The sequence below is a fragment of the Poeciliopsis prolifica genome, unplaced genomic scaffold (genome assembly GCF_027474105.1).
Source record: "Poeciliopsis prolifica strain line A6 unplaced genomic scaffold, Auburn_PproV2 SCAFFOLD040, whole genome shotgun sequence".
NCBI lineage: Eukaryota > Metazoa > Chordata > Actinopteri > Cyprinodontiformes > Poeciliidae > Poeciliopsis > Poeciliopsis prolifica.
In genome coordinates, this window is record NW_026562415.1 from 4,999,604 (window position 1) to 5,024,706 (window position 25,103).

Genomic DNA, 25,103 nt, shown 5'->3' on the forward strand with positions numbered 1-25,103 from the left:
TAGTAGCGGGTTAGCGGCTGAGCTTGCCATTTTAACACAGAGCCTGGCTTGCTGCCACTAATAAGGAGAGCAGAACGGTGACAGAACACTGGCAGAGCTGGTTGGGGGTTGCAACTATCGGTTTGTGTAAAGGTGGAACTACAGCTTTGAAAACCTATGAGCAGTAACATTTTTGTACATATAAAATGCCTTCAGAAATGTATGAGTGCCTTTCAAAATGATTCATTTGCCTTGAACTTTTTCACATTTTGTCACAATACAAGAGCTGCACAATGCAAAAATCCAAAATCTCACCAAGTAGTTTTGGTCCAGTTTTTCGTGGAAATATTTTTAGTAGATTTGAAAAAAAGAAGAAACTATCTTACAAGTAACTTCTCAGCAAGATTTACAAGCTTGTTTTAAGTCAATAATTTTTAATATTGATTAAAAACTGCTAGTTCCATCAGCAGATTATTGGTATATCTTGCTGAAAAGGTACTTTTAAATAAGTTTTTTCAAGCATAATAAGATACTTGCACTAGAAACTAGACCAATAATAACCAGGATAACACACATTTTCCTCAATTGTTTCCTTTTATCTGTACATCAGACACTGTGACTTTGCAGCAGGGAGGCTTCAACCAACACAGTGAGCGTGTCAGCAAACAATTATTGCATTTTGCCAAAGCGCCTTTGATATATTCATGTTGTTATTTTAGAGGTAAATACCAACAGGTACAGGGAGGCTTGTCAGATGTCCAGAAAGATGAATGAAGGTAATAGCAGTGAAAGACTTCAGACTGGATTCTAGTCAAGCAATCTTGGAAAACCATTTATCCTTTGGCTTCAATTCCCACATTATTAAGCTGATCTTTTTAACTACAATTTTGTTTCCTTTTATTTTTACCAAAGGCTGCTTTGCAAAAAAGGAAAAAAAAAACCCTCCACCCAACCTCAATGCCTTGTCGTGTCTCAGTCCTCTTTGTCGTGTAACTAACATAAATACGCCCGCAAACCAAAACACCCAGTCACTCAAGAAACATTCCCACAGATATTATTTCATTTTGAACTTCACAGAGCTAATTCAGGGTGCCATGCCACCTTGCGGCTACATTTTCCAGGTGAGAACACTTTAAAGCGCGCCGAGGAGCTGCTAAATGCTGATCTTGACAAGTTTCTTCATGCAACAAAACAATAGATGACTAAACGTGTCACTGCTGCTGAGCCGAGCTCCTGCAGCGAGCTACGAGGCGGCAGCTTGACTTGGGTTTCTCCCCAACCCCTTCCCAACAAACGTGGCCCCCTCCTTCCACTGAAGTACCAACATCTAAGCTGTCATCTAAATCTGACATCCGCTTTATGTAACCCCGTTTAAACTGCGCCCGTGTGTGCGTGCACGGGCGCATCTGTGTGTGTGTGTAGTCAAATGGCATCTCCCGAAACATGAAAGGACTCCCTCTGACACCTACAATGACTGCTCCAAGGCACGGCACAGAGCAGCCATCTTTGTTCTAATGACGAGCTTGCCTTCTTTGTTGCCGTCTGTTTTCTTGCGCTGGCTGGGTTCCTGTACAGTTTTGTGTGTGAGACTCAGCCAAGACAGAAATTCCGTAACAGGCAATGTTCTGGAAAATGTTCTTACAAAACTGTCTGCCAACCTGCGCACCTGTTTTTCACTTTGAAATCCAACTGTTTTCTCTCCACCTGTCTTTCTGGCTCCTCTGGTTTGACTTTACAAGCACACATCATTTCACAGAAGCTTACCAGCTTACTGAATCCAGCACATGTGCGCATCTTTTACAGTGCGTCTCCAAGCCTGACTGAAGTGACCAGCTAATCTAGCAACCCGCAGTATCCTTAAAGCACACAGAGTACTACTGAGTGTTTGTGTGTGAACAGAGCATACGGTACCAAAAGAAAGAAAGTGATGTCTTCCATTAAGTGAGTGTGTTTAGATGATTGGATATGATTCCAGAAAACCTGCTAATCCCCTGCAGTCTTGCTGGATCACAGGTGCATCCCTTACCAAAGCTGCAAGGCAAACTGCTTTACCCGGACTACATCACGCGTAGTCCTGTAGTGTGCACCACAATCCGGTGTTTCATAAGAATGACTTTCAAGAATCTAAGTTTTCTTATACCATTTCACGTTTCACATTTTGTCAATAGGACTTATTTTAGTTGTGATGTGACAGACTGAGATCATTTGTCCTGAAGTAAAGAAAAATGTGTAGAAACCAGCATTGCGGTTTGTAAAAAGTCATTTGGGGGCAGAATGTTCTGGTTACATATGACTGACATTCACTGTGTGGTGGAAAACTAACACTGCAACACAAACATGGTGGTAGCATCACAATTTCCTTTCACAGGGACAGGAAAGCAGTGTTAAAAAGAAAGCACAATCCTGCGAGGGAACATGTCAGAAGAAGTGAAGTACTTGGATGTTTGGTGAGGTACAACCCTAAATATACCAGACGCAACAAAAACAAGTAACTAGAGCAGCAATGGAATAGTTTAGGGAAACATAAGTGCATTTATTGAAGTGACCCAAATCTTTTAAGTTCCGATATTTATCCGTAAAAACATTTTAAATGTACACGTTTTGTTCCACGCTACAACTACATCCTGCTTTGTTTTCGTCTACTGCATAAGATGACAATGTGGCTGTGTCATGACAGAATGCAAAGATTCTCTGTATATTAATTCTGACATGTACGTCTCGCATTTTCCAAAGAATATAAGCAAACACTTTCCTCTGCAGCAGCAACATCTATTCATGTCCATTATATAGCAAGCCGCTGCTGTCAATTACAACTCTTTTAATTTTATTATTTGCTTCGACAGCGTGTGAAAATGGACTCTAATCTGCTGCCTGCAAGTGTCTTTGAAAGACTTGAAAACACTGTTTATTGGAATCATTTCAGAAGATGCTGTAGCATTAGCGAAAGCCTGACCCAAATCCTACATTCTAGTTTTCTTTTCCTTTCGTTTTTTTTTTTTTGTATGCATACGTCTCCTAGCTTTCTGCACCTTATTACAGTCAATACTTCAGAGAATTGCATGACTGGGAAAATAAGTGGATACATTGTCCTGATTTGAGGGAGTTTATGAGAATTCACATGGACATTTACAGCCCATGAAAAACACTCACCAGATCGTTATTTCACAGTTAATTACAAATCTAATTAGAATATTCAAATTAAAGCTTTCCTTTTCTTTTCTTCTCTGTGTGAGAGCAGGGAGTCAGGGATACAGGGAGGGAGAGAGGCTCTCGGTGAGTGGCAATGTGATAACCTGTAATCGGCAGCGCTGCAAACACCTTCTTCCTTTGATGTCCCCCCACTAACATCCTGGCAACAAAGCCGGCCAATTACAAATGAGCTAATTAACTAAATTGTTGATGGAGCATGAAGAGTTCATTTGCTCCAGCGCCTGCACCATGACAACAGTGAATGGGGGCCCTTTGTTGTCGAGGTAAGTGTGCGGCCGTGCGAGCTGCCATTAGCTTTTGACGTTTTTTTCTTTTTTCTTTCTCACAAACCTATCAGGTCCCTCCACACTGCGCAGAAAATTTGTTATGGATCAGAGTTGGTTTGAGTCATGCTTTGGAGGAGCAGAACCCTGTCAGGTAGCTGTCTAGAGGTCAGAATGTGTCCTGTAGAAAGACAGGAAGGGTTTAAGAGTAAGGCCTCTGAGAGAGTGGGAACAAAAGTACAGCTTCCATGTGTGTCACTAAAAGTAAAACATGGCAACATCAATTCAACCGTTTTTTTTTTTCAACTTTTGTCACAAGATTCTGGTTAACACATTTAACCAGAATCTTGAATGTGTTACACTGAGATGGATTTGGGATGTCCAAATGTGGGTGCTTGTAATGGTTTTGCACCTGGTATGAATTTGACTCACTAGCACAAACAGAGACAACAAATATTTGGGCTCATCTGATTTCCAGATCAGACAAAAGCCCAATAAGACACACTAAAGTGTTTTGTTGGTCTTTAGGTTGCAGTGCAAATTGTTGAAAAGTGGAACTATTTTCTTGACTACTACAGTACCACATTGTCAGAGAATAAGTTCTTACTTCAAAAACTGTCCAAAGTCCTCACACATGTTTTCACAGCCAGGCCACTTGCACACACCATGACCGTACAGGGGGTGGGTTCCTGCGCTTTCTTCGTGAAGTGAGCTGGAGGCAGATCAAACAGAAAAATGGAGCAATGTAAGCATAAGAAGTCAAGTTGTTCAACTCTTCAAGTTTTTTTCTTTTTAATGAAGACAGAAGAAAATTTGTCTTGACAGCAAAAAAAAAAAAAAAAAGGGTTAGAAGCAAGTCGCATTCTAGATCTTCCAGCATGAACTCATAGACAGTGGTGACTTATGTGTGAAGAACGTTCCCTCCCTCCACCCCCCATGGAAATCCAGAATGAGTTGGAACTGCAGCCAACGCTCCATCTTGTAAATCCATTATCGGGGAGGAGGGGTCCTGGCTTTCGAGTAAACATTAAAAATCCAGACAGCCATATAATTTTCATCAGGAGATTAATACACTGAGTAACTTATGTTCTTTGAGGACAAGGGTGTTCTGGCGTTTTTCAAATGGCACCCAAATAAGTTACGACCCTGCCTAGACAGCACATCCTATTAAAGATGACAGTCTAACCTTTAGGCTTGGCAGTGGTGTGTAAGTGTGCTCATGGAAACACGAGGGAGAGTGTGCGGACAGGTTATGCCTGTGCATGTGTGTGGTCGAAAGCCCTGACAGAACTCACGCTGCGTTTTTACAAAGGGGCTTCCCCCACATCGATCTGTGGCGTGTTAGTAAGCAGCGCTCCTCACAATACTTCTTGTTCGATCATTGCGAGGCACCGCAAACCCCCTCGGGACACAAGCAGATGTTTTCCTTTCTTCCTTGTCTTCTCATTTACTTTCTCTCTCTTCTTTTCTGTCTTCTCTTTTCCTTTCCTCCTCCCAGCCTACTTTTAGTGGGACTGCAGAGATAGCATCTACTTTAAACCAATTACACTGCACTTCCATGTCTATTGCAAGACTCCACCAAGCATCCACACACACAAAGACACACTCACACATCTCCATCCTTAGTCCTTATTATAATATCGCCCAAGAAAAGCCTTTGAATAATGCATGGCCCAGATAGGCAGATATGTGAACAGCCAGTGTTTCGGTGCTGGGTGCATTTATAAAAGACGCCATCACAAGGATAAACATCCTAGAAACGCCACTCAAGGCATCACATATTCTGTTTACATGACAAGCAAGCAAGGAAGGTAATTTTCAAAAGAGGAAAAAAAAACAGAGACAAAGCACTAAATACTTAATGTACAAGGGGGTTACCTTGTCTTGTCTGCCAGAGAGGTTTGTTATAAGTGTAAGTGTGCCTGCCTGGATGGCTTCTACTCCCCGCGTTTGATATACGTGAGCTTGCTAAGTTTGTTCAGAAGCTCCCCTGGGAGCAAACGGCTTTTATTTATTTTTTTTGCACTTGAATATCAGTGAGACACTAATAAACCATTGAATAAATAAACAAAACATCTTGTTTTCCCTCGAGTTTCCGCACAACAACATCAAGCAGCTTGTTGTGTTCTGCCGTTATCTCTTAAAGGCAGCCTGATGGCTTAATTCCTCTACCTCTCGCGCTCCCTTTCCCGCTCTCGTCTGTGGTTGAGGATGGGCGACTGTCCGTTGGTGATGGCGTGGTGCGAGATGGGCGGCGATGCTTTGGCAGGATTGGAGGAGGAGGTAGTTGAAGTGGAGTTGTTGGTGGAGAGGTCTAAACCGCTGCTGACCACGCCGGTCCCGGTGTTGGCGCTGCCGATGCCGCCTCCGCCGCTGCTGTGTTTGATGCCGTTGTCCTCCATGGTGTGACCGCCGCCGCCACCTCCGGTCACGTCCTTCCACAGCTGCTGGAGTTCCGCGGGGCTCAAGCCACCTGTAGACACCCAAGAGGAGGGAGAAGTTGCAGTAAATAGTGAGTGTGCTGAAAACCCTAACTTTGGAGAAAGTTCATGACACTGCTGAAAAGCTCTAAACCACTCTAATTTTTCTGCAGAGTCAGGTATTGACTTTAACTGGAAAACAGCTCACTTGTGTAAAAAGAGAAACATTGAATACACAGAATAGTTGCCAGTTCCACCTTGAGGCAAAAATGTTTTTCTATTTTAGTGTGGAAACTCACTACTCCAAATTCACTGCTGTGATCTCGTCAAACACTTTCCTGCCTGTTGTTTTCCGTCTCCGCCATTTCAATGATAAACAACAAACAGGAGTGTTTACTTGATCGGGCTGGAAGAAAATGGAGTCTGTTTGCCACTCTCCCTCTGTGTTTGTGCTTTTTATTCATCTCAATAGAGGTAGTAAACAACAACAACAAGCACTGATAGAAGGGGGAGCGGGGATAAAAACAAAGATGGAAAACAGCAAACACAAACACTTTCAGAGCTAAGAGAGAAAAAGAGGTAGACAAAGAGAGCAATAAAGACAAGGAGGAAGAATGGACGACTAAAAAAAAACATTCATGTGCAGAGTTAAGGACAAATTGGATGATAGGGGAGCATACCAATGAGAGGCAGGCAGACAGACACACTTAAAGATAACACAACAGGATTACATGTGCATACCAATTACAACAACTAAGACAAGGGAGAGAGACAGAAGAGGGAAAGACAGCACTTACACTTGCAAACAAATAACAGGAAGTCATGTGCTCCGAACGGACACAGCTGCATTACCTGGTGGGGGCAGGGTCTGTCCGGGCAGGGCGGCCTGGCCTGGAGCGGGCCCGGGCAGCGAGAGCAGGCCCTGCCGCTGCATGTTAAGCAGGTGCTGCTGCTGCTGGAGCTGCTGCATCTGCAGGAGCTGCTGCTGGAAGACGAGCTGCTGGGCGGCCAGCTGCTGCTGCTGCTGCTGCTGCTGTTGCTATAGAGAGGAGGAGGAGGGGGAGGAGGAAGAGGAGGGCGAGGAGCAAGAGGGGAGCATGGAAGAAGAGGAGGGAGTGAAAATTATAGAGGAATTAACAGCTGAGAGAGCAGAAGACATTGGCTTGCCGTTTGGAGAAATCTCCTTTGCCTTTTTCGTGACCTTAGCCGTGCCTCTTTGCTTCTTCCTCGGCAGGTTCTCGCTCTCTGTCTGCTCACTCTTAAGTATTCCCTCCTAGTTTTTGGGCTGTACCAAAGTGCTGTTATCTCCTCACAAAAGTGAGGCTGTCAGTATGTGTAGCTTCTGATTGTGCATGATACTAAGCCTCTGGTATAATCCTTTCCCCGCCATCCTCGATAGTTAATTGTCTCGCCTTCGCTGATGCTCTGCTACAGCTTATTTGACCGGAGGGAACAGAAAGAATGAGAGGTTTACAGGCTCCTTGTGCATTTGGATGCACAGTCTCAAGCGCATATGTAGAATGCCACGACTGCTCCCAAACCCCCTGTACTCGAGTCTCCTCAGTAAGTTGTTTATCGCCAAGCCAGACAGACTGTGGTGACACACAAAGCAAGTTGGACTGTATCAAACTTGAAATTGCCATGCAAAAGTATTCAAACCCCTTGAGCTATTTTTTATTTTTATTTTTTACAGTTAAAGGTAAGATAAGGATTCACTCACAGTGGCCCTGTTTAGTCTGCTTTTATCCAACTCTTGTTTACCTGCCTAGAATGTCCTATTTATATGCAGAGATGTGAAAGTGAAAGTGAGCTGATGTGCCTACAAACCTTGGTCTATTTTAGATCGAAGTGCAGTTTGAATGAATATGTGAATGCCAACCAGATCAGACACCACTCGAAAAGCAGGAAGTGGACTACGATGTCTTGAGGTTACAGGAGAAATGGTTATTGGTCTTTTGCCAAAAACAAAAGACAAACCCTACAACTGCTAAAAACTGACACTTCTCCATTTTTGCATACATTGTGTGAAGAAGGAATTTGAGCTTCCTCAATTTTTTTGGTTTTTGGATGCAGCACCACCACAGGCGAAAGAGCAAACAGGTTGCTCAAAGGGTTTGGTTTGTATGACTCAGTGCAGTGTTAAGTCTGACTGCTGCAGCTGAAAATATAAGAACTTGGTTGCAATTGAACCAAGTCTACAGGAAACACCCTAAGAATTTCAGCGAAAAACCAAGACAAACTTGGGGACAATTGTAAGAAGGAGTTATTTGGTATATTGCCTGTGTGTGCTAAAACAAAATACCAGCCCCACTGTATAATCTCTTTCTTCATGTGGATCTTCCATAAAGGCTAGATTTGGAGTGAGTGACTTAAAGTTTTCCCACCTAAGCCGAAGATCACTGCAGCTCCTCCAGAATTACTACATACCTCCTGGCTGTCTTTCTCATTACTGCTCTCTTTGTCAGCTGAGGTGAATGGACACGTACCAGTTTTGCCGTTTTGAGATATTCAGATGATTGACTGAACGGTGCATAGGAGAGGCACAACTTGAGATGCACTCACTGGAAAACAGGCTGCATAATGGACTGACGGAGGGAGACAGTTTGCTCCCTTGCCTTGCAACCTTCCGGCATGCCTCCAGAGAAATAAAGGGGCAATTTCTATTCCATATTTGACGGCAAGGCCACTGAAAAACTCTATTCTCAAATCCAAACAGAAACAAAGCCACCGGGAGGTCGGTTGCGACTTCCTGTTGGGGGCAGCATAATGGGCTGATTGAGGAGACACTGAGAGGTGCATCACGGAGGCAAAGAAAAAGAAAGCATGTGTGTGTATATGTGTTTAGGTGGTGCATTCTTTCTTTCATATCAATTTAAATACTTCCACTGTTTTCTGGAGGTGGCCACAAGGTTCAGCATCAACAGTCTTATGCAAATGTGCTTGAGGTGTTTCTCTTGTCTTCTGAAAGAGGAATGACAGCGCTGTGTCTGTCAACCTGCTGCATCTCAGTGAGATTTATGAGTCAAACACTGTAACTTTGGTATTGAGGTGTTTGAATAGTAGGCATGCTATATTATGATTACTTCACCATGAAGGTGTCAGTTTCTCCTGAAAAGGAACAGGAAGTATACATTTTTGGTTTTGGCTGATGAAAAGGAACTCAGAAGTAAAATTCCATCCGTGGAAATTAGACATACGTTTGTTTGCGTGTGTGTGTATTTGTCTTTATATTTCCTACGTGTCTTAAAATTTTTGTGCATGGAAATCATGCATGATGTTGCATCTACCTCTTTAGCCTGCTTGCCGGGGTGCTGTTGCTGGAGAAGCTGCAGATGAAGCTGCTCCTGCTGTTTCTTATAAAACTCCTGCAGGTGTTGCTGTAGACATAAACACACACAGAAAGACAAAGAACAAAGAGAAGACACACTGAATACAATTTTTCACCAACTCTTCATCTTCAAATGATAAACTGACTACCTAACCGGTAAATGGTCAATTTCTGAAAAAAAAAACATTTTTTCTTATCGCCACCTGTTTTATTAACATTAATGTATTGTGTAGATGCTGTTACAAAGTGAAGATGATTCACTGTTGGTAAGGTGTTGGAAAAAGAAGCAAGATAGGTGTAACCAACAACTTAAATTCTTTTTTCTATTTGAACATGGTGGTTGTTTATTCTAAATGCTATTCAAAGAGTAAACAATAATTTATAGTGGATTTTGAAATGTTAACTGCAGTTAGGACAGGAAAAGATGTAACATTTCTTCATCAAGGAATGTAAGACCTATTTCAGAGCCTATTAGTGATTTAATCAACAAGTCATCAGAAACTCAGTGGAGCTTAAAGAAAATGTTGACCAAAACAATGCAATAAACGTAAGTTTAAAATGTGTTTGGAACCACATTCAATTGTATTGAAACCATGCCTGGAGTAGTGACACGATTATTAAAGAGGGACAATCAGAATGACTGGCATTCTTAATTAAACTATTCTCTTTCCCTTAATCAAGTCTATGAATGGGAAATGCATTTCAACTCCGAAATGAGACTGTACGTGGTTCCTCAAGTCGATTTCAAATATTACATCATCCATCACCTATCATTCAGCTTCCTGTGCTCAGCCCTGCTCCCACAGTCCCTGATGGAAGCTTGTCAGGGAATTGAACCAGCGACACCACCACAGACGGTTAATTAGAGGTGACATGAACATGTACATCACTTTAGGATTCTTTTTTGTAAGCGTGTCAAGGACACTGTGGTGAGTTAGCTAAAGTGAGTGCTGGCAGGAATGACTTATGACGCTGTGTTGACAAACTGCATGTAAATCTTGAAAATTACAATCAAGATGTAAAACCCTTATGAAATGTAACATTTACAGAAGTGTTGCAGTGATTTTTATTGATCCATTCAACTCTCTGTGGAGTTTAGACCTTCCAAAAATAGAATTCTCTACTTTAGTGCGAGTCTTACCTTCTGCTTTTTGATCAGGCTGGTTAGATATTCCGGAAGCTACTGGCCATTATTGCCTCGCTTTGCAATTTTTCTTTTACTCCCTAAGTTTGCATTATTTCCACCAATTTGGTCCCTTTACTAGATGAAGCCACTGTATAAGTTCTTTGTTTTTGTTTTGTTTCTAATGTAGAAGGGACTGTGGGCTTAGCGCTTATTTTACATTTTTGTCCTTTCTACCTTGAACAGGAGACAGCCACAGCTACTCCTGTGAACTTGGTCTTGGCAGCTTCCAAATAAAAAAATAGCCAGTGGTTTCTCATCAGTGTCTCCACACAATCAGAATTACAACAGCAACTTGATGCAATCATCAATTAAAATACAGTCAACTGAATATGACTGTATTTTTTGAATTGAACTGAATCTGAAAACATGAGTTGACGTTTTGTGAATGACAAGAATTGATTTGAACAAAATTTGGACCAAACTGAAGTTGAAACTGAAACGTTAATAACTGCAGCTGATTTTTTTTTGTCGAGGGCCAATGGCTGACATTCATTTTGAATTTTCTCTCAATGAATAAACTGCACTGAGTCGAACAGGTGTGAATACGCAGGGAATAATGCATGCCTTGAATGTTGTTCCTGTAGTCTCCTGGGTATGTGTGTCATTAAGTTTGTTTTTTGCTTTAGTGTTTCATGGTTTTCTTTGTGCGAGTGTGTGTGTGAGTGTGTGTCTGTGTACCTGCTGCAGCATCACTGCCTGCTGCTGCTGGAGCAAAGCCTGGAGCTGCTGTGGGGAAAGAACCTGCTGCTGGAGGATCTGCTGCATCTGTTGTGGCGTGATCACTTGGGGACTCATCATGGCCACTGACACTGGAACCTGGACATGGATGATATGTAATGAAATGATGGGAATGAGAGTCGGGGCGAGGGAAGAGGCACAGAGAGGGGCAAGACAAACAAGATGCAATAAATGTGAAAATGGAGAGTGGAGAGAAGGGCAAACAATGGGAGAGCAGGGGGAATGGGTAGGGAGATGAGAAAAAATTGGAAAAAGTTTGAAAAATAGAGCGTTGGAAAAAAAACCACATCTAACATAGAAGTGTGGATCTACTGGGAACGAGTAAACTGGTGGTTGGAAAGGTAGGGAGAGCAGGCTGTGACGTTTTGCAACCTAGAAGAGATGCTGAAGGACACATGGGTGCTGTATCTTTGTGTTGCTGAACTTATTTTTCTGCCTTTATTCTCCTGGGAGAAGCTGGGGGATTTAAATAGACATAGACCTTAATTAGCAGGACCCCTGAACTCCCCTACTTTAGAGTACCTATCAGTGCTGCTGCTTTTAAAACAGCTTAAAATGCACAACTCTAAAATTGATTATAACACATTTCCAAGTGCTGGGAATTTAGGACTCACCTTTAAGTTTTTAATAAAGGTGAGAGAAAAACCCCAAAGACGCAGATGTTTCACTCCTTTTTAACTCTCTGTGGACATGTTGATTAGAAAAAAAAATAAAACAGTCCAAAACCCCCCCCCAAAAAACAGTGCCATTTCTAGTCGTAGAAAAAAAAAGAAACTTTATTTCTTCCAAATTCTTCTCAAGCAAAAGCCTCAAACTTCTGAGACAGCAGATCAATATGAAAACAATATGTTTTGCTGCTGTCTTTGATTGCGTGTGTGCACTCTGACAAGGGAGTAGAATGCTAACAGTTTTATTTGGGAGTTTTAGCTCCGCATGGCAGCTTTAAAAATTTAACCCCTCAAGAAGAGAAGATTAAGAGTAAAAGCCTGTGAATGATTTAGTATAGAGCTGATACCTTGGTCCAACGTGCAAAACTTGACTAGACTGCCAAAAAAAAAGCGAGGTGTAGTCCATCCTTTCTGTATGACCTTTAAAATACACTTTAACATCATCAGCATACATGGAAATCAGTGTAAGCCACAAGTGTTTGGAACAAACAAACACGGTTGGAACATCAGCACGGAGTAACACCTGCACTGATTCTAATTGCAACAGTGTTTGCCACGGAGCTGCCATGACAGTGGCTAGCCTATATGGAGTGTCAAGGGGCCAATAAGACATCCCTGTCCTCATTGCCAGCTAATCAAGCTGGCTTGATTACTTTCCATGCATGTCTCTCCTTCCTCCCTCCTCCTCTCTGCTCCTCTCCCTCTTTCTGTCAGGCCTTGACACGTCCTTGTTTAGCTCTCCTCTCCTCGATGCCTACCCCTCACCCCACCCTCGCCGCCACCACCACCCCAGGTTTCTCCCCCCTCTTTGATTAGCCGAGACATTTGCATGGTCACTACACATTTTTCATTTTAGAAGTCATTATGCATTAGTGGCTCCTGATCGCCCGCCTTGACTAATCCTGATGAACTGAAAATCACAGCTGAAGGTCAACTTCCAGCCGGCCCCGCTGCACATTCATATTCATATTCAAACAAATCCTGCCTCCATTGTTCATTAGGGTCTTAGAGAGAAGGGACTCCATCTAAGGTAGGAGAGATGGAGGAGGTGGCCGCTGCTGTTTGTGGTGCATCTCTTTTCTTCTTTGGACTCCTTCATGCTTGCGAGGGGACAGGAGAAATTGCGTTCACAATAAGCGAGTCGTCGAACAAAAGCTGTCAAAAGTTGCAAATTAAACAGTCCGTGTGTAATTATGCAAATACTGTGCTTACACCTTCAGTGTTATTAACCCTTAAAGGTACATTTGCTAGGTAAGTAATTACCCCTGCAGTCACTCCTGGTTTTGTGCTAGATGCCATTACAATGGGACATGTGCAGCAGGAAAACAACAGCAGAGATGCACTCATTAAGGGTATTAATTGGGTACTGGCTCAAAGGCGTTTGGGCATAAAAAAAAAAAAAAAAAATAGATGCAGGCGTTGCCGTGCAGGGTTTACCACAAATGTATGCGCATACATATGTAAAGTGGAATTAAATATAAATTGTACATGGAGCTTCAAACTGTTTCTGCATTGTGTGGGTGGTGAAATATAGGCACTCAAAGTCAGGTATTTGTAGGTGAATAATGCAGGATGTCATCAGCACAGAATAAAACAAGACTTCAAACAAGAACTGCGAAATTAAAGCAATGGAAAGGGGTAAGAAACAGAAAACAACGAGTTTATGAAATATGGAAGCTCTTTTTATGCTGTCATTAGCTTTATACATAATGGGTGATAATCACCCACAAAAAAAGGGAGAAAAAGAAAGAAAAGGCAAGAAGAGGAAAGAGAGGGGGGAAAAAGGCACTGGCCCACATCTGCTGTGAAGTGCAGCACAATGCTAATTCCAGCATTTAACTGCATGCTTTTCTGCTTGACGTATCAGAGGCTCCTAGATGAAAGCAGATAAGTAATTGCTCTCCTGGTTCTTATTCTTCACTGACAACCCATAAATTTAATTTTACACACACGTTCATTTACATTTTCGAGTATATGACATGATAATTGCGGCAATATAACACCTCCATTCTGCAGGATCCTGCAGGAGGGCTTGATTGACGTGAGCGCTGAATTGAAAGGAACAGGAGGCTGAATTGCCTCTCCTTGAAATGATTTTGCCACGAAGGGATGAAATTAATGAGCATTTAGTAGACGTTGGCAGCGGCGTAAACATCCATGCGCCACGAATCGGCTCTTCTATTGCAGAAAAGGGAACTGTACATCCATTTGTTTCTCTGTTATCCAGAGAGAAAGGATGGGTTTCCAGTTTTGGTATGCAGAAGGTATTGATGACATTTATTGAAGTGTTGAAAATTAGCCACAGCCGACAAAGCCTTTGGAGTCTCAGTAACTAAAAATATTAGTCTCTAGGTTTTAGTACTGGAAATTCCCATTCTACCAAACTTACAAGCCAGGTATGACTGTACCCTTTCATTGTCATAGGAACCACAAGCGATGCTTTGAAGCTTACTTGATTTAGTGTAAACTCAGCTTTACACTGAGCTTGTTGCTGATGAATTTTGTCCTGAAAAGAGTTAATGTTAAATGTGTTTCTATCAAAACAAGGTAAGCCAGTCAAAAAAAAAAAAGAAAAAAAAAGATTTAGGCTTCATATTCCTTTCATTTTACTTGAGTTTAACACAACTCACTTTCCAATAAGGAGAAGGATAACTAGTGATTAGATGCCAACTGCAAACACTGTGGGGTGGTTATCAACGACAGACGCTCCTGTCATAAGGACAGGAAACAGAGCAGAGCTGGAGACACCGCAGAGATAAAAGCAATAAGAAATCGAGGGGTCCTTGTCTTTAATTACTGTGAATCCTTGGCAGGAAAGAAGTGACTGCTAATTAAGCCACTGGCTTTATTTTTTTTTACACACAGAGAGTAGGGGAAAGATTAAGAAATCAGGAAAAGAGGGCAGAAACCCCACCACTTTCATCATTGTTTGGCAAAACGCAGACCTCTGTGGTAGCCTGTTGACTTGTGACCTCTTGGCTCCCTTTTAGTTGCTGCTCATCTGCCAGCTAATTACAGCGATACTGATAGCCAGGATGCTTCCCTTAGCAGAACAACAGTGCGGGTAAAGCTGGCAGGCTGCAACTCTGACATTTTAGTACGCGGCTTTGCAAAAGTATTCACATCCCAGGGTGAATACACATTTTCTCAAATTAAAGCAACTTATTTTAATTCACTGAGATTATCTGTGATAGAACACAAAGTGGTGCACAACTGTGCAGTGGAAAGAAACGGATTCATAACTTTGAAAAATATACTTCGAAATACAAATGATGGGTGGAGCTAAATGTCTGTATTTTGTAGAAACACATTTTGCTGCAACAGCACCCCTAAATCGCGGTATGTCGGGGTATGTCTCTGCCCATTTGTCAATTTTTCTGTGCAAAATTACCTGAGTTCAGTCGGAGTGGATTCAGAGTATCAAGCCTCGTCACTGATTCTCTGTTGGATTGAGGTCTGAACTTTTTGGATTCTAGAACATGGCAATATTTTGATCTAATCTATTAATCTGAAGCTCTGATTGTATGTTTACTATTGAGCCACTTTCCCAGTTGTAAGTCATTTTCATCCTCCTGCATATTTTCTTGCAGAACTGTGCTTGGCTCCACCCATTTCCCCACCAACTCTGATGAATGGTCTGTTCAAGATGATGTGCATTTGAACTTTATTTACTAATCAGGTGACTGAAGGCAGTTTATTGTACTGAGTGCATCAAAGTAAAAGAGCTTGAATCTACTTTGTTTCAGATTTTCTTTTTGCTATATTTTGAATACGCATAATTTTTATTCCTCTTCACAATTGTAAGACAATTTCTCATAGACAAACTATGAAAAAAAAAGACAAAAATTAAACATGGAGGACAAGTAGAGTATCTGAGTTTAAATCAAACATGCATACACGGGATCATGTCTCCAACACATGTTCAGCTTCTGGAGATCAATATTCTAGTTTGTTAGTCGTAAAGTTAAGTGGATTACAGAACGTTTTCCTAAATCAATTTCTATTGCAGTTTGGCAAGAGTGCACAGCAACTGCAATTTATAATAACATAAAGACCCATCATGTAAAAGCATCTAATAGAAGTCCCAGAGGAGCTCGGGATGGGCTTAGCACACTTTCCATATTGATTTATCTCTACATGTAAAAACTTACTGATTAGGCCTCGTGAATCCACTGTTCACTGGTGTGCACCTCATGCACATTGTTTGCTTCATTATCAGTGTACATTGTCACACCTTTATCAGAAAAAAAAACTGGCACAGTTCTCTCCCCGCTGATGCTTACCAAACTCCCTAAAGGGGTGCAACAGTAAGAGAGTGAGATGGATAGAATTAAAAGGAAACTGCAGCGAGGGGAGAGAGTTGAAATAGAAAGTGTGAGAGCAGGTGACGGGAATGTTGGTATGTGTGTGTGTATGTGGATTTGGGGTGGATGATGGGGGAAGGTTGGGGGACATTTTCCTCTGATGTTGCAGGTAATATGGCCTCCACTGGATCAGCCTCTTCATCAGTGACACACAGTAAATTACAAGTGCTTCAAGCAGCTCAGTGAATTATAGTTCATCACTTGGAAAGGCTTTCCCCCCTCACCACCGGGGCCCAGGCGTATCAGATCTGCCGGTTAGGATCCAATTAACACCCTGGCCAGAATCATCTGATTGCATGTGTAAGGGCTGGTATAACTCGTTTATTGCACCCATGTATCTTCTGTCACAAGGTAAATTTGTTGCTGCTACATCAAAGGTCTGAGCTACTTTTTTTTTTTTTTTTTATCCCTCCCTCTCACTTTCTCTTGATCCCTCAAACTCAGCTACCTCGCCTTAGGGTTGCATTTCAACTTCTTTTGCATCACAATGATGAACCTACTCTGTCCTCGCAATTTAGCAATCTTGTCCTGTAGGTGTTGTAAATGCAAGAGAAAAAAAGATGAGGTAGGGTAGGGAGTAAGAGGGAGAGGGGGGTGCATGAAAAAAAAAATCTTGTTTTCTGGTTACAAAAGAAGCAACCAAGGATGTTTGACTTAAAACATGCTGACATTTTTTTTCACTCCCTCTCTTTCTTTCTTTCTTTCTTCCTTAGAGTCAACACAAGTTTTCCTCATGAATAACATAATACCCCCCCAAAAAAAACCCTCTCGTTTTTGCTGTGATAATTTTTCTCTATTTTCAGATGCAACCAGAGGGGATGCAGTGGAAAGATTTATTCATAAATGTAAATGTGAACTAGCATCCTTTTCACCAAGCACACTGGAGTAAGCCATCCTTTGCTCGAGCGCCGAGACCCTTTAAAAGACGTGCGCTTCCATTGAGATGATATTGGCTCGCTGCTGAAATGTGTAAAGTTGACCTTTAAAAGTGTGACACTTCCTGAGATGGCCCAGTGCCCACAGCTACTCTGACTGGTCTGGGCAGACAGCTGCAAACACAGGAGAAAGGCGCCAAAAGCCAACATCCTTCACGATCCATAAAGCCTTTCTACTTTGAAACGAATGTTGCACAGATGGAACCAAAGTTATTGGTCTCATAAAAGTGCATTCGCAGCTTGACAGTGTGTGAGGGTGACCATGGTGGTCGTAGCAGACGCTTGGGGCAAGTTGCCTGGTTCTGGATGACGCAGGATACAACTTTAATCCCTGCCAGAGGAGGTCGAACTGCAGGTTCACATTATCAAGTGAGCATCCAACACTGGCAGAGTAAAGTCTGGGCGGGGAATTCCAGCTGTTTTAAGTGTGTCTCAGAATTCCTACACAGTCTGAAAAAGCATGGGATGGGATTGAGATATTTTCTGATTCACAGATTAAGTTCCCTTCACTTCCTTCCTTCCTACCTCTCAATCCATCAAATATTTCCTTCTTTCCTTCCCTCCCTCTCTTCGTCCCTTCCATTCCTCCAACTCCCTGAATCCTTCCTTCATTCCTGCCAACCCACCAAATCTCTGCTTCATGCACATCTTCCTATGCTAAATGTTGTACTTACATGTTTAAATTCAGGAAAGAAACGGACTGAGAACTGAATATTTGAGTTTGGAAAAGGAATCTTGACATGAAAACCATGCGAGGAACAATTCCAAATAATGTCTTCCGATCATTTAAATGTCTAATCACTGACTGTCGTAAAACTACACAGACCACCTTCGCAGCAGAAAACTTTAAGAGTTACTGGTCATGTTTGCATATGAGTGAAAGGAAGTGTAAAGATGCATTATGTACACGCAGGCTTGAGCGAAACAGCTTCCACATTCATAGGCCTCTGTAATCCCCTTCATATCTCCTTGTCCGCATTTCTTTATTTGTATTCTAAATGTCAGTGTATAAATGCCTTTTGGGGTGTGGGGCGGAGTGAAAACATCAGCAAAGAGAAGAGTGGAGATGAGCAATAGTAAAAGAAAAAAAAAAAAGGAGCACAGACAAGAGGGTGCTGTGCCTTGGGAGAGCCGTGTAAGCAGCAGCCGGAGACAGGAGGATTTACAGGAAGAAATAGGTGTTTATTGAGTGCTCCCGTGGGCTTACTGGGTAATAATAGACCTGTCACATAACGCAAATGTGGAGAAACAGCTTCTGTGTGTGTGTTTGTTGGACTGTTGTTGTTTTGTATCCTATGTGTATGTGCGTGTGTGTGTGTGCATATTTCCCTGGCAAAGCTGCCTGCCTCCGCATCATCAACTTTTGAGCAGCAACGACGAGCAAACGGATAGAATTAGTCAGGCAAGAGCCTTTAGCTGCTAATACGAGTAATTAAAACTGCAAGCTGAGGCACTTAGATGCTTGTGTACTAAATAATTTACATGCCATGATCTATGGATCATTTCTCTCTCCTAAATAGCAACGACGGGAGAACAAGAGGAGGGGAAAACAGGCAGAGGATTTATCTGCGTCTTCTGCCATAAGCAGGATGTCATGGTTTTATTAATCCTTTTCCCACTTTCAGCAGCACTAATCATACAAGGGGATCAATCCGCGTCATTCCTGGGGTGGAAAACTTGTAGCTTGATTGCCGCTGACTTTTATCTAGCTGTGAAGCTAATAAAATATTGCACTGTAGCGTCTGTTGTGGCCTCATAATCCCAGTAAATAACCCAGCTTTATTGAATAAACTCCCTCAAGACAAGAAAACACAAAAAGAAGAAAAAAAATGGCAGTGAAAAAAGGTGGTTTAATGAAGAAAGTTCCTCCTGCTTTACTCTGATATTTACACACAGGTATGTATTTTGGGAAAATGTCATTTGAAATGAGAGGATTCAAAGCTACTCAGCTGCATATTCCTACTGTAGAAAAGAAGTTGAATTGGAGCTCAGACTCAACAGTTCCTCTTTTTGTTTTTACAGTGCAACTCTGTGGGCGTGAACTTTTAGAACAAAGAGGTGACCATGTTAATAAAGGCTGGATCAACAAATGGACACGTCGAGAGCTTTTGGGCCGTCAGATTCATATCGATTTCCACCGTCAACTAGTTCAGGATGGAGTAAGCAAATGTAAATATTCAATATTTGCCATCTGCTGCTGTTATTAGAGTACGGTGCTTGAACCTGGGTGGACAGTTATCAAGCCCCAAAACATCTTTAAACATCACAAATCATGTTTTGGATTTTATGGACATACACACACACACACACATTCGATCAAGATTGCATTTGTTTGAATCTACACTGTCACGCAAAAGTATTTTTTTTTCACATTTTGCAACATTACAAAAACAAATTTCAATATCCTGTATTTGGAAATAGAAAATATTAAAGAAAATGCTCTGGTCAGATGAGATGAAAATGTAATATGTGAAATGAAAAAGGCCAGAAAAGCTGTTAGGAGCTAATGGAGGATGGTTAGAGTTACACAGAGAGCCATAGTCGAACAAAACCTCTTAGAAGCTCAAAATGGCTTAAGAGCAAAGAAAATAAACCCACAATAAGATGGTTTGCATCAGATAAGCATGTATAAGAATGTACCAGTCAAAACCTAGACATAAATTCTTGAACATAGCTGTTCATAAATTCTCTCCATCCTATCTGACTGATTCAAAGCTGTTTCAAAAAGAAACACTGGTATAAATTCAAGGTTTTAGGTGGCAGCATCATAATGTGGGGTAATGTGTTTACATTAAGTACTGACTCAGGGACAGTGTGTACCAATGCAGACTTCTCATATTTATATTTGGTAAAAATGTTTAAAATCATAAAAAGAAACAATTCCCACAGTATGACACTACCATCAAATAATCTTTAGTCAGTTTTGCAATGCATCGTCTTTAGGTGTGTCAAAAGTGTGTGTGTGTGCATGTGTGCGTGGATGTGCAAGCGTTGTACATGAGCAAATTTTTTTTAAGTACATCAGCAACAAAATGTAACAAGTTTATAGGGTTACAGCTATTTTGCAAGGCGCCGACTCACTTCAGATCCTACAGACTCCAAAAACTACACATGTACCGCAGTTTCAAGGTGCAATTTGGATGCTTCCTTCTGTGAAAGTCCTATCAATATTAACACATTTGAGGATTCTGCACTGAATAATTCAAGGAAGAAATATGACAGAAGAGTCTTTGGCAACCTTATCTCTTCACCGGTGTGTAATTAGATACACGGGGGTGTGACTCCAATTCAAGGTGTCGCCATTGTTAGACTGTGAAAATATCAACGGGTGAGGTTAACGCCAATTTCCGTCATTAATGAAATGCACAGAGCTTCCTAATGAGGTAAACCACTGCTCCTTGATAGTACTTATTAGCCGAGAGCAGGGCACAGACCCTCACACTTCGATATCAAACCGCTAAAACTATGATAAATATAAATATATACATATTTGAAAAATAGGAGCAGATGTCAAGGGGCCTTACCTAATTTGATAGAAGGGTAAACTAACTGCCTGGTTGACGTAAATGAGCGGGATGAAGAGAATGCTCTTGTGAGAAAAATATCTTAACACTGGGAAGACAGAGGGTGGCAGGTGGCGTGTGCGTGGACCAGAGTGTGAAAGTGTGCGCTGGCGTATGTGTGACCTTTTCCGACTCACTGACAACAGAAATAGACAACCCTACAAATCAATAAGGTAAATTAGCACCGAAGGGGGGAAAATGACAGGCGGATAAAATTAGCTGTGCGACCGGCGAGTCAGACTGACGTGCATTTCAAACAATAACCAACCCCAGGATTTCCTGTGTCAACAACGCCTGGATCTGGTGAAGAATGCAGAAGCAGATTACTAAATAACCTTTGGATACACCCATCACAAGAATGTCCAGCTCGATTGACACATACGCCGAGTAAAGCTTGTATTTTTCTTTGTCGTATTACTCTTGCGAGGTTTTATGGGACTGACTTGTTCATCTTAAAAGATTCTCATCCGAGGCTTGCGTGGGCAAACCAAACACGCTTTGTGGAACAGAGGAAATCTTCTTCATGCGGAGGAGCGCGTTTTACGGATGGACTTTGGAGATTAGACGGAGGGAACTTCTTTACCTGCAGTGGACGCTGCTTGTCCTGGCTCTTTGGAGATTTCAGGCCACTGCCTGGCTGCTGCAAGAGTAATTGCCTCGCTGCTTGTAGAGCCTGGGAAGACGAGAGCACAGCACAAAAGGCATCTTGAAAGACGGAGCTGACTGAGAAAACATTTCACATCTTAAATAACAAACGGCACCGGAGATATGTTTCAGTAACAACTCGTACGGCTATGATCACAAATAAATACGGTTTGTCTGGAGCACCTCTGAAGAAGTAGTGGGGGACGATGGGGAGTAGAATTGACCTGTCTAGTGTGTGCTCAACTGAAATATCCACTTCCCTCTGCAAATTACCACCACATTTGCATATTCATAATATCAATGTGAAGTAGAGGCAGCACCATGTGAAGTGTCCCTGCGAGCTGTAATTAAAGTTGACAAAATCAACATCAGATTACATTTAGAATGAATTAACCGGCAGTCCGCGTTTTACACTGTGCATTAAGGGTGCTTATGTGCCACGGATGGGAAGATAGACGGAGAGATTAATAGATTCCCCATCTTGATAAAGAAAAAAATAATACTACACAGCTGTTTACAAATGTCTGGGAGTATTTGAAGTTTGCCGTGGCAAACTGTACGATTTTTCATCAACACGTGTTGAGATGGGAAAATGATATGCGATGTTGTGTTCACAAGAACTAGACCAGATTTGAGCAACAGTTTGGAAAACCATGAGGATCCCCCATTTTTAAAATCATTTTCACTTAAAGTAAAAGATTCACAGATCCTAAACTGCATTTTTACACTTATGTAATCGTTAAATACTCCACTGCAGTTTGAATATAACTATAAATGGAAAATTGTGAGAACAATATCTTTCTAAACAAAACAAAAAAAAAAAGCACCCAAAAGACTCCTTTTTTGTCTTTTCCAAAACAAAATCAGGGTTCTGGAAGCATAAAACTTCACCAAAGTCATTTAAAAGGTCAATGGAAACCACAAACCAGATGCAAAGCATTAATTGTCAGATACAGTAGTTGAATGTTGCCCAAAGAGAAACTCTATCAACACAACAGAGCAACTCAAAGACTTTTTCCTGTCTTACTTGAACACGGGAATCTTAAAAATAGATTCAATAGGATGTCAAGCTAACACATCACCAAACAACAACAAAAGACAACTCAGTACAGCGGTAACAAGTGGAATTAATCTCATGAGATTGTGTGCAACACCCCGAGTCAGTAGATTTGCTTATTAATACACAACGTGTGAAAGAGAAAACAGAATGATGAGAATCAAAGTCACTGAGTGTGCGGTTATTTCTTTACGGTTTCATGGGCTTACAGCTCCCCTCCTGCTCGGTGGTGAACAAGCAGGCTGGGCGAGCAACTTCACACGATTCTTCAAGAGAAGCATGAGAGAGGCTGGCAGTAAAGAACACTCTGCACAGACAGATGCTCCACACAACAAAATAGCTTGTTCTGCGCTGGCCTACAAGCATCAAGCTGGAGTAGCACAACAACTTCACAGGTTTTTGGGCATTTTTTGTTGTTGTCGTCTTGTGTTGTTTTTGAATGGAGAAGGCAGTAGAAAATAAAACTCAGGCAGAGAGTGACGCTTCCTTAAGAACCACGGGTCCTCATTTCATTCTGGAGCTTGCTAGTATCCATGACAACGGCTGCTTTGACAGGCCGTGCATATGGTGCAGCTCAACCCAGCTGGTGGGAACAATGTTTGAACTAGTACATTGAGATCCTGAGCAAACAGGAGGAGAAGACAGGAGACAGACAGAGAAAAGGCAGAAGGGGGGGAGACCAGGGAGGGGAAGGAGGAGTGGGAAAAGTTGCCACATCTTGACCCCCCCAGAGAACACATCCAATCCCCCTCTGCCCCCCCCACTTTGCTGATCAATTATGAAAAGACAGAGCTCAGGAGGTGCCTTGAGAGGTGGAGGTAGAGCTGGGGAGGGAGCTGTCTGGCTACTCAGGAGGAGCCAGGGCTTCTGATCTGAAGTAAACAAACACATTACACTGGCACTGGGTCCTAACTGCATTGATTCGTCTGTTCTGTAAAAAGGAGCCCAGTCTCCACTAGTTTATATACATGCGAGTGTGTATGGTGGCTGAAAGCTGAGCCTTCGCCTTTTCTTGAAAACACACACCTTTGTAGACATCATCAACCACAGCGATCTGGCACGCACAAAGTTTTCGCGTTGGCTGGAAAATCAAATGTGTTTTTTTCCCCCCTTTTTTCTTTTTCTCCTTTTACCGAGCATAAAAGACAACATAAATTCCTTGAATGCAGCCAATCACTTTGCTAATTAAAACACAGGGCCCAATTAATCTCACCATGATTGGGGAATCAAAGTAATTATAAGGCTTATTGAGTCCTGCACACAGTAGTTAGAGGGGAGGGTTGCTTGATGAGTGCGACTCAAGGTAGCTGTCAGGGGGGAATGTTTATCCGCGTGCGAATCAATAGTGAGTCACTGTGTTAGAGCCAAAGTCAAGAAAGCTTCTCGATATGTTATGCACGGCCAAGAGAACAAAGAGGGGAGGGGGGATATCTTTTAACACTTTCTTGTTCGTATCTGTTAAACTAAACACATTTTGTTAAAAACAACTGCATTTTTGGGGGGAGGGTCTTATGTGACAGGAAAATGCAAGGTACAATTATGAAGAGAGTCTCTATTTTGTTGAACTACTTTTCAAACAGCATAGTATGGTGCAAACCTGATGAAACCCCTTGAACCTTTTCACATTTTGCCACGTTAAAACCACATATTCCAGTGTTTTTTATTTGAGTTTATTTGTGATATTGAAGACAAAGCAGCTGCCATGTTTATAGCAGCTTTGTAACTTTATATTGTAGAACTAAAAAAGTATAATCTCTTAGGACAGTAAAAAATAAGTTTGTAGCACACTTTTTAGATTTCTGTGTTAAAAGTATTGAAATGTTCATTATTCAGTGCCTCTTTTTGTTACCTTGTTACATAGGCCTAAATAAAATATACTAAAATTTGTGATTGCGACATAGGAATATGTGAAAAGCTCCAGGATTTTTGGAAAAGAGTAGTTTTCCAAAAAGCTTTGTTCATGGCAAGAATATACATAGGGAGATCATCTATGGCAAGCTTATTAAATAAGAAAGAAGCCTCCTCATGACACAGGCCTTATCAACACCGGACAGAACTTTTCCACAGTGGCTCGTCATGTCTGAAACCGTCTGGCACCTCCTCCTTGGAATTGGGGTTAGCCATTTTTTTCAGAAAGCGTGTGATGGTGTGGAAGGTAAAAAGAAGAGGGTATTGGGGGGGGAATGAAAGTTCTGTCCCCTTCACTTTCACCGACTCCGAGTATTCAGCCATTACAGTAAAAAGCACCAATTTGTGCCACCCACTTCTCGCTCCGCATACATGGTGCGGCTAAAGCCCTTCTGAAAGCACAAAAAGGAAAGTCATCAAAAGTTGGCTGAAGAGCTGCCAGAGCAGACAAGAATAACACACACAGACAGACAGACACACGCACATACACACAAGTACTGATGCACCAACTATTTAACCTGGGTTGCTATGCACAAAAAATGACATTCCCAGTCTATTAATTCATACATTGTATAAACAGCACAATGTGACACATTCTTAGAATGAGCGAGCACGGCAGACGGTGCAAAAGAGGAAAAAAAAGAGCCAGGCCCACACTATATAAATAACAAGGCACTCATAGGCATATTTGATGTTGATATCCATCACTGAGGCTGGAAAAAGGGGAAAAGAAATAGAGGGAGGGAAAATAACACAGCGCGACCAAGACCGCGACACAGGGATCCTTATGAAAATAAGATTCAGCCCAAATGGATCTGGTGTAATTGGTTTCAGATAGT

The 25,103-nt window shown here is 41.9% G+C and overlaps 1 protein-coding gene across 7 annotated transcripts in view; it reads right to left on the reverse strand.

Annotated features, from left to right (window-relative positions):
- Window positions 1–25,103, reverse strand: part of foxp2 (forkhead box P2) — a 112,131-nt gene that overhangs the window by 23,886 nt on the left and 63,142 nt on the right. For all 7 annotated transcript variants that reach the window (XM_055054663.1, XM_055054659.1, XM_055054664.1 and 4 more), the window contains 6 exons: window positions 21,238–21,327; window positions 11,065–11,202; window positions 9,160–9,249; window positions 6,725–6,911; window positions 5,625–5,925; window positions 4,060–4,164 (listed from right to left, as the gene is read on the reverse strand). In XM_055054663.1, the coding sequence (XP_054910638.1) occupies window positions 4,060–4,164; window positions 5,625–5,925; window positions 6,725–6,911; window positions 9,160–9,249; window positions 11,065–11,202; window positions 21,238–21,327 (911 nt within the window). The remainder of the gene's footprint in view (window positions 1–4,059; window positions 4,165–5,624; window positions 5,926–6,724; window positions 6,912–9,159; window positions 9,250–11,064; window positions 11,203–21,237; window positions 21,328–25,103) is intronic.